Here is a 9,642-nt window from a genome sequence, read left to right as displayed (position 1 = left end):
TGTTTGAGATAATCGAAATTAGAAGAAATATCTAAATAACATCTCAAAATGGGCTACTCCCTTATCCCGATCTTCGTTTTCTCCATCCTTTGGGGTGTGGTTGGTATTATTTGCCCCATCTTCGCACCTAAAGGACCAAACAGAGGGTAAGAAGGAACTCACGATTGCAACAAAAATATTTTAAGAATTTCGGTGTTCTAACTAAAGTTTTCATTAAAAATCGTTTCAGGATTATTCAAGTGGTGTTAATATTAACAGCAGCGACTTGTTGGTTGTTGTAAGTACGATTTAAATTCTTTTTAAATTGCTAATTAAACTTTCGTTACTCATGGCAAGATATCCAATGCATCAAATCATCATGGCTCATCATCCTCATAAACAGACTTCCTCTGCCGGACAGATCTCAATAATAAATTTTCAGGTAACATAATTTAGTTCAAAAATGATTTAATGCATAGTTCTCTAATGATAAACTCTCGGCCTCCTGGTGCTCATAGCTTTCCGGGATCCATAGAAGTATAACATGAATGCCGACCCCCAATTTCAGACATCGCCATTTTTGTGCGGTACTACATACTTGGGTCTATCACTGATTAATGATTATTTAGTCTGAATTAGCAGTTGAATAGTGTTCTGTATATTTTAACCCTTGTCACAAGTGTCAACACTGCACTACTAAATTTTTCGAACGCGATTTTTTAACGTAATTAAACTACAACGAAGGTCTCTGTCTTGAGCTGTGGGACACATGTTTAAATGCGTACAGAAACCGTCCTAGCCATTAGATCAGTACACAGATACACTAACTGTTAGTACATAACACAGGCAGTAAGTAGGCTCTTACCTAGGATAAATGTATAAATTTTGACGGTTTAATATTCTTATCATGGTGTTATTTGTGTTATTAATTACAGAAAGTAACTTGTGAAAATGCCATGAGTAGTTTAGTAATTTTTTTTACATTTGCATGTAAAATTTGATAATAAATGGTATGCTTGATATGAGTACAACTTATTGTTGAAATTATGACAATTTAACTAATTTCTCTAATCTGTAGACTAGTAATAGTGTAATCTGTAAATATTCAGTTTTAATGGGCAGAGATAAATTACATGCAGATCAAACTAACAAACTTTACTGCTCTCGAGTCTAATTACCCTGACTACAAAACCATGAGTCCAAATTTGATACCTGATGAGAAACTTGTGGGTCTAGGTGTTCTTTACTCATATGCTACATTCTACCAATCAATATCAGATTAATTAAATTGAAATTTCTCATTTAAATTGTGCATAAATTATTTTTAATGTATAAAATATAATAACTTGTATAATTTGGATAAATAAAGAATAGTTTTGCTATCATCATCCTATATAGCACTGTTTTAAATAATTTGAAGTTGTATAAGATTTCTTCTTCAATTTAACCTCTTTGAATCACATATTTGTTCATAACTACAATAACAAATTTTTCATAGAAAGATTTTTGAAAGAAGAAAAAAAGTTTACATTCCGTAATTGAAACACTAACTTGGATCACTGACAAACTCGACCAAGACTTTTAATTTGAAAAATGTTTAAAACAAACTCTGTTTGCTTTCCAGTTGGCTGTGTGCTTACATGGCACAGATGAACCCTCTCATCGGGCCCAGACTCAGCAATGAAACCCTAATCTGGATTTCACGCACTTGGGTAAGACGTCCATAAGATTTTTTAACAAAACAAATGACATCATAACTTAAATGTGTAAGTAATCTAAACGAGGCTTGTAGAGAGTTCTTAACAATAGGCAGGCATTCTTAACGGCTTGGCTCTGCGCCTGTCATTGCTGACGTCCATGGGCGACGGTAACTGCTCACCATCAGGTTGGCTGTATGCTCTTCTGCCTGTAAAGGCAATAAAATAATAATAATAGGACCGTTTAAACCTTGGGGACTACCTGACTATTTTGGGCAAGATTCTAACATGTTGACTGCCATGAGGGTTAGCGGTGACTGGCTTTCAACTTGGCTAAAGCACTGTGCCGGCCATTCGTTGATTGGCGACGTAGCAAATAATTTTAGTACATAATTATAGTACATATTAATACATACTGATATTTTTTTCAAAATTACCATTATTAATTTTATAGTTTAAACAAAGTAACTCAGTATGGAACTATTATGTTTTATTATTTAATAATGAACTTAAGCACATATTGTGTTGGGTAACAAATCAGTTCATTTTATTTCTGTGTACGGAAGCTCCAATCTGGGCGTGCCGTGCTCTAGGCGTGGTCTCGCCGCCTGGCGGACCCCGACTACGGGCGACGACCCGTCGAGGCGATCCGCCCGGTCCTCTCGGACTGGGTGAATCGCGACCGAGGACGTCTCACCTTCCGAGCGACGCAGGTGCTCACGGGACACGTTTGTTTCGGTCGCTACCTGCACCTCGTCGCCCGGAGGGAGCCGACGCCGAAGTGCCACCACTGCAGTGGCTGCAACGAGGACACGGCGAAGCACACGCTCGCGTACTGCCCCGCCGTTGCAAAGATAGGACCGGACTTGTCGCTTCCGACCGTCGCGGCTACGATGCTCGGCAGCGACGAGTCCTGGCAGGCGATGCTCGACTTCTGCGAGTCCACCATCTCGCAGAAGGAGGCGGCGGAACGGGAGAGGGAGAGGGAGAGCTCTTCTTCCGTCTCGGCGCCGTGCCGCCGCCGCCGAACCGGGGGTCGGAGGAGGGCGTTTGTCCAGCTCCAGCCCCTATGCGGAGGCAGTCTCCTCCCGGTGATGGTCACGGGACGACCTAGAGGTGTTGAGGCTGCGCCGCACGCTACCGTTACTCTAGCGCGCTGGCACCAGGAGGATTGCAAACACTGACCCTAGCAGTACTTCGCTGAATCTACCACCGGATCAGAATCGCGACCCACTGAGAATATCCGGCGACAAACTCAGCTGGTAATCGGAGTCCTTAAGGAACATACACACATTGACTTTTATGCAATACAAAACTAATAGGCGTTAGACGTCAAAACAAATCACGTGCCACGTTTGACCTTGGATATTTCGCGATGACGCACTAATAGAAAACGTAATAGCTACGTAGTAATCTAGAATATCACTCTATATAGCTAGGATCTAGGTTGGAGCGAGCTATAGAAAGGCCCTGGATTTCCCTCACATCTTGAGGGGGACGAAGCCAGTTATTCTTCAGCCGTTATGATGTTAGCAGCAGACGAATTGGCTTATTGTTTCTTAAGAGTTGAGTTTGTGGAAGAACCATGCGCTGCTCCGATCAGATTACGACGGCTTTGGGACACCAGCATCAATGTCGCTCTTCAAGGGCGGAGGACAGGGAGAAATGGAGAAAGATAGACTTAACAAAAGTGCTCCGTAAAGGTCACGACCCTCAGCACTGAGGAACATGACGCACGGTGATAAGAGTTGGAAAAGAGTACAAATCTCATTGAAAATTTTTTTCCTTTCGCATTTGATAATACTAGTGGTCCCGCAGTAGTCGAAATTCGACTATAATCAATTGAAATTATAAGTTTGAACATTATTCTGGTTCTATTGTCAAAGACTATTTATTATATTTCTATAGAGACAGATTTCGCCAAGAAAGATAAACAATATTAACAACAACAAAAGTTTGACAATAAACAAAGAGTGTGTGTGTGTCGTGAGTGTGTGGGTGTGGGTGTGTGTGTGTGTGTGTGTGTATGTGTGTCAAATACATGGTAGTGTGTATAATGTATTCTTTATCGATTTAATATATTTTTATGCATAATTTTAAAAGATATTAACATTCTGCACTCCTTCTCTATATTCTCTATAAGTGTGAGAAATTTCGTAATCCTCCGTCCGCACGATTTTCGTAAAAAAGTGTTTTTTTTTTTTTTGGTCAGGAGGAAATCGCCGGACTTCCGCCCTCCACTGGGGACGGCGGGCGGAGCATGTCGGAGTCGAACCGACTAAAACCTCTTGTCGCTCAACAACCAACGTCCAAACCTCACATGAGACAGAACTCATGAAAAGGCAAAGGGGGGAAAGTGAAGTGTTTAGTGCGGAGCACATCTCTCCCATCACCCTCCCCCTCGGGACGCCGGACTGGCGGTCGTCGGCGCCACGACCACCAGCCCTCTCGGTCGGCAGGCTATCCGGAGCCCGCCTAGATGGCGCCGGTTAGAGTGAGCTATCCTACGGAATACCCCGCTGGGTCAGAACCAGCGTGGGTCGAGGATAGCCGGCCTTCCATCACCCGGATGCTCTTGCGTAAAACGCGTGCAGAGCAGCTTGCACGACGTCTTCTTAGGTCCCCCTCGCCGGTCCCCAGACCGACATATGAGGGGGACCCGAAACACTTAGAGGGCCAGGGCTTGGGCGATATCCGCCTCCCTGGCCCCCGCTCGACGGCGGCGGGCTTGCGCGTCTCTAACGCGCCCTGCCGCCTCCTTCTGCGAGATGGTGCACTCGCAGAAGTCGAGCATCGCCTTCCACGACTCGTCGTCGCCGAGCATCGATGCCACAACACTCGGCAACGACAAGTCGTTTCCTATTTTTGCGACGAGGACACGGCGCCACCCCTCCCATGCGGGGCAGGCGACGAGCGTATGCTCTGCCGTGTCCAAGTCGCAATCACAATGGTGGCACTCTGCCGTCGGCTCGGCTCTGATCCGGTGCAGGAACTCACCGAAGCAACCATGCCCAGTGAGAACCTGCGTGAGCCGGAAAGTGAGGCGTCCTCTGTCACGATTCACCCAATCCACAAGGACTGGGCGAATCGCCTCGACGGTCCTACGACCAGCCGAAGGATCGGCCAGCCGCCTGGACCATGATTCCAGCACGGACCGCCGAGATTGGGCCCTCCGCGCTCTGACAACACTGGGGCTGGGACGCGCCACGCCCCGGGCACGAAGGTCAGCCCGCCACTGATAGTCAGCGGCGAGCGCCTCCGCTTCCAGAACCCAAGGCGGCGTCCCAGCCAGTACACACGCCGCCTCGAGTAAAAAAGTGTACAAGGTTTTTGCTTTACATATTAATATATAGATATTATCTCTTAACACAATTTCGCGAATCAATAGCGCGCGTGTATTAGTATAGGATGAACAATTTATTTATGGTATTTACGTGACGTAGAAGTAAGTGGCCATATCTCAGTGTATTAAATGAGTCGACTATTATCAAAGCCGGCAATGTGACTTTGGACAATTATTGGTAAATCAGAAAAACGAATTATTGACTTTGTATTCTCTTGGCAGTCACAAAACTCTTCTGAACGACATCTTAGATAAATAACAGGTTAAGTTAATACTTTATTTAATGCAGGTTTTGAACCGTATTCTTTGAAGGAGACGATTGATATTCAAATCAATCTGTATTGCCATATCAATAACATTTTTTTGTCCAAATGCACAGATTGCCACCTTTGATAATAGACGACTCAAATAGTGTCCACTGAAAGGGAAATAATTAAGCTGGTGTCTTAATAACCAGTGGTAAGATTTAAAAAAATAATGCCATTAACTACCACACTTTACGTCAATTCAGCTCACTTCGCTCTGTTTAAAACTGCTATATTCATATCGTTTCCACTTCCTACACTAGCGCTCTTTCGGTGAGTCTTCCAACGATAACTCGCTGTTTACAGGTGAACACTTTTTCAACTTGTCTCCTATACAAGATGGTGATCCTTAGTTAACCTCCATACTTCAATGCTAAGTCAAAATTGAACTTGACTGCGGTAAATTTGAGCAAAAACAAAAATCTATACTAATATATATATATAAATCTACAGAGGTTTTTACGGATGTTCCGTTATAACTACTGTACCGTGCATCCGATTGACTTGAAACTTGGTATCCATGTAGAAAATTCATGCACTTAATGGATAGGCTAATATTTATATGAGTGTTGAACTCCCTACACCAGTTACGGGGGCTTTAATGATGAGAATCTTTGTGGGGGTGAGAAATAATAATGTTAATTTAAAATGCCCAGCGAAGCGGACGGGTACAGCTAGTACGTCTATAAAAATAAGAAATGAGTATTTTAAAAAAATCGTTTTCGCAAGATAATGAACGCAAAAAAAATCTTGAACCGACTTCTTGTTATTATTAAAGAGATTTTATGACCTGGTAACTAAGACCTTTAAGTCATGTCTTATTTTAATTTATGTTTTTATTTTTATGAAAAATGATAATATGGAGTAAAATGAAATGAAACGAAGACAATTAATTTGTGACATTAATCAACTGGGATGAAATTAAATGAGATGCGATGAGATGATATGGGATGAAATATAATCTCAATGGTGGTCTGTTACTGAGATTTTTTCAGTGGACTTTTTGGAGGATCCCGAGAAGTTACGTCCAGTGGTTTTGTTTCATTTTTCCACATTTGTGCACTTTCACAGATATTAAACAGTTAATAAACCACCGTTATCACACTTTTAAACCCGAAGACACACTAAATTGACAAAATAAAACAAAATAAACAACTTTACTCCTCGCGTTCCCGCCAAGAAGTCACCGACTTCTTGTTGTGGGTATCATTGCCAGCTTACAAATAACTGGGAGATTTTTAGAAATTAGGGCAATAAGTATGAATACAATTTTCCGTAAATTTAGACTAAGAAGAGAGTTTTTTTTTACTTCAATTAATTTGATTTTCATTTTGTTACAGGGAAACAAAATAAACAACACGCAAGCTTAATCGTCTGACTTTAAAAGTCCCTGCAGAGGTTTAGTTGGGTGGTTTAAGAATGTTACAATGATTGTTAAAAGTTACTAATAAATGCAAATGCTTTTTAAATTTAAACCCTAAAACATAATGTAATATATTATTATGCCGTATTTTAGTTTACCTCTATAGTTCTAAGATGAATAAAGTTGAATACTCTATGATGCACCGTTAATCTGTATTTGTGGCCAACTTTTATAATCTGTGCCGTGGAACTGTCATATCAAATTTTGACTGCAGTATTAATTTCTTTTCTCTTCTTAGATTCACTTATCGAGCATCCTTGAATTTGTTTGCGATTGAAAGAAAAAAAAAAACAATATACAATTAAAAACTTTGTCGAATCATTCGATACTTAATCATTCCAATGAATGTTTAAATACTGAGTCTTAAAAATAAAATAAAACTGTATTGTAGATATTGTATGTGTTGAATAAATTATTTCGATTATGGGTAGTTTTTATTGTTTAAAAAATCCGTGCATTTCTCAACTTTGGCCTCGTTGGGGTGACTTGAAATATGCATCAGGTTTGTTCCATGATTTTCATCAAATTTGAAGTTGTAATGGACAGACAATGCATATAAATCAAAAATGTTTACGGGCGTCGAGCACTAGATGGCTGCGCTTCGATTAGTTTCTCATTGCTCCTGTAGATGGCAGCAACATATTACCTATCCTATATTTTATTTTTAATGAAGGATTTTGTAAGTTTTCAGGAACCACAAATTGATAAAATTAAATCAATTTGTATATAACAAAGACTTGTATGATTTATTAATTTTCTGTGTTTAGTTATACAACAATTGAATGCGTTAATTTTAACAACGTATAAGTTTAGGGGCATCTGCTACAAGATGTCGCTAGTTTCCATACAAAAAAATATTCGTGGATGGAAGGATGAGCAACACATGGCCCGCAAAAGAATTTCTGAATTTATTTTATCGACTTTCTCTCATCAATATATTATTATAAAATTAATTATAACAAAATGTTAGTAAAGAAAGTAAGTGATGTCTCTGTTCGGAAGTTCGTATATTTGCGAACAATTACATATTTTCAACCATAAAATTAATCAAAAATGACCACTGATCTGTCTCTAATAAAGAATAAAAAAATAATAAAAAAACTGAGTAATGGATGAAAAAGCTTCGTATAGTGCGTTTAAAATAAGAATGTGCACGTCAATGACCTTGATCTGTCAAAGTTCGATAAAAAACAGACAGCCACAAATAAAAATTCTCTTTTTTTATAGTGATATTTTTGCGTAATTTTGAAGAATATTGATACGTTTGTTTTAATGAATCATACACACCTATATAATTTCATTGACATATAGAGTACTGGTCGAGTTAAATTAAACATGAATTTATATTTTAAAAAAAATCCCATCTATTTAAAAATGAAGGCTGCAACACCGTCGGACCCTATAATCTATGGATGGGCGAAGATGGTGATGATTACCCAAGCAGTGGGATCAGTGGAATCGACAAACTAAGTTTCGGATTATAAATTAATATAAAAAAGTTCCTAAGTTTTTTTACTGACTTAACCAATTTTTTTCGAATTGACAGCTATGACGTCACAATATGGCCCAGATCCATGATCATTCTTATTTGAAACTCGTACGCGTAGAGAGCGTTAAAAAACTCATTAAGCTCACTGATAATGACGTGCTTTTTTTATTGCTTAGATGGGTGGACGAGCTCACAGCCCACCTGATGCTAAGTAGTTACTGGAGCCCGTAGACATCTACAACGTAAATGCGCCACCCACCTTGAGATATAAGTTCTAAGGTCTCAAGTATAGTTACAACGGCTGCCCCACCCTTCAAACCAAAACGCATTACTGCTTCACGGCAGAAACAGGCAGAGTGGTGGTACCTACCCGCGCGGACTCACAAGAGTGGTGGTACCTACCACCATAACCTAACTCATACATCAGCCCGCTGAGTTTCTCGGTGGATCTTCTCAGCGGGTCGCGATTCCGATCCAGTAGTAGATTCATTCGCCAAGCAGTTGCTCTTGAATTGTTAGCTCTCCAATGGAGGCGCTCGAGTGTCTGTTCGCAAACTCCACCCTTCCTGGCTCAGCCTTTGCTCGCCCACCTGTCCTAGTGAAACTGGAAAGGCCCCTGGCCTGGCCCTGAGCCACCAGTAAGCCTTCCTCCATAAAAAAGTTCTTAAATTTTTAACGCAATTTCAAGGGGGGAAAAGCATTGAAATTCCGGTGTAATTATCGAGGTTTATATTCTAAAATGTGAGTAGGTACAGCTTTGTTTTAGATTAACTTGGACATACGGAATAAATACCGGTAAAGATTTTAATTTTAATACATTTATAAATAACCTCATCGCTGAAACGGTGAAAAGATTTCTATTATTATTTTTGTTCTGGTCACGTGAAAATTTTCAGGCGTCAACCAAATTAAACTGGCTACTGGTATCGTAAAAATTAACGCGAACACAACAGACAGTTCAGACAAGAAGCTTAAATCTCATTTGTACACATTTAAAAAAAATATCTTTTTGTTTCCTACCTATGCTGATAGCCTTGAGAGGCTATCTCAGCTTCGCCCTAACGTTTGTAGGTGAGCTCACGGGGCTCAAACCGGAGTGGTACTAACACTGGCCCTAGCAAGAGCAGTGCTTCGCAGAATCTACCACTGGATCGGAAACGCGACCCACTGAGAAGATCCAGCGAGAAACTTAGTGGGCTGTGTCTGTAGGTTAATTCGCTCGTCGAGCCCTTCGTCGCAAGCGAAGGATTCGACGAGGACGTTGACCGGTGCTTGTGGTACCTAAAAGCACCGTTAGTGGATCGAGAGGATCCGTAATAACGTGTTTTGGGCGACGTCGACTGTTTACCATTCGGTCTACAGGATCGGGTAAATTGTCATGATTAATACATCAAAACATTGGCTCC

At 40.7% G+C, this 9,642-nt stretch overlaps 1 protein-coding gene across 1 annotated transcript; it reads left to right on the top strand.

Annotated features, from left to right (window-relative positions):
* The first annotated feature begins 5 nt into the window (after nucleotides 1–5).
* On the top strand, nucleotides 6–7,481 carry LOC114241681 (V-type proton ATPase subunit e 2). Its single transcript, XM_028172596.2, has 4 exons — nucleotides 6–146; nucleotides 230–277; nucleotides 1,604–1,691; nucleotides 6,665–7,481. The coding sequence occupies exons 1-4, from the start codon at nucleotides 49–51 to the stop codon at nucleotides 6,692–6,694; spliced, it is 264 nt and encodes an 87-aa protein (XP_028028397.1). The 5' UTR covers nucleotides 6–48; the 3' UTR covers nucleotides 6,695–7,481.
* Nucleotides 7,482–9,642: the final 2,161 nt, after the last annotated feature.

The sequence above is a fragment of the Bombyx mandarina genome, chromosome 24 (genome assembly GCF_030267445.1).
Source record: "Bombyx mandarina strain Sakado chromosome 24, ASM3026744v2".
NCBI lineage: Eukaryota > Metazoa > Arthropoda > Insecta > Lepidoptera > Bombycidae > Bombyx > Bombyx mandarina.
The sequence above is the reverse complement of the archived record's forward strand: the minus strand, read 5'-3'. Positions and strand labels throughout refer to the sequence as shown.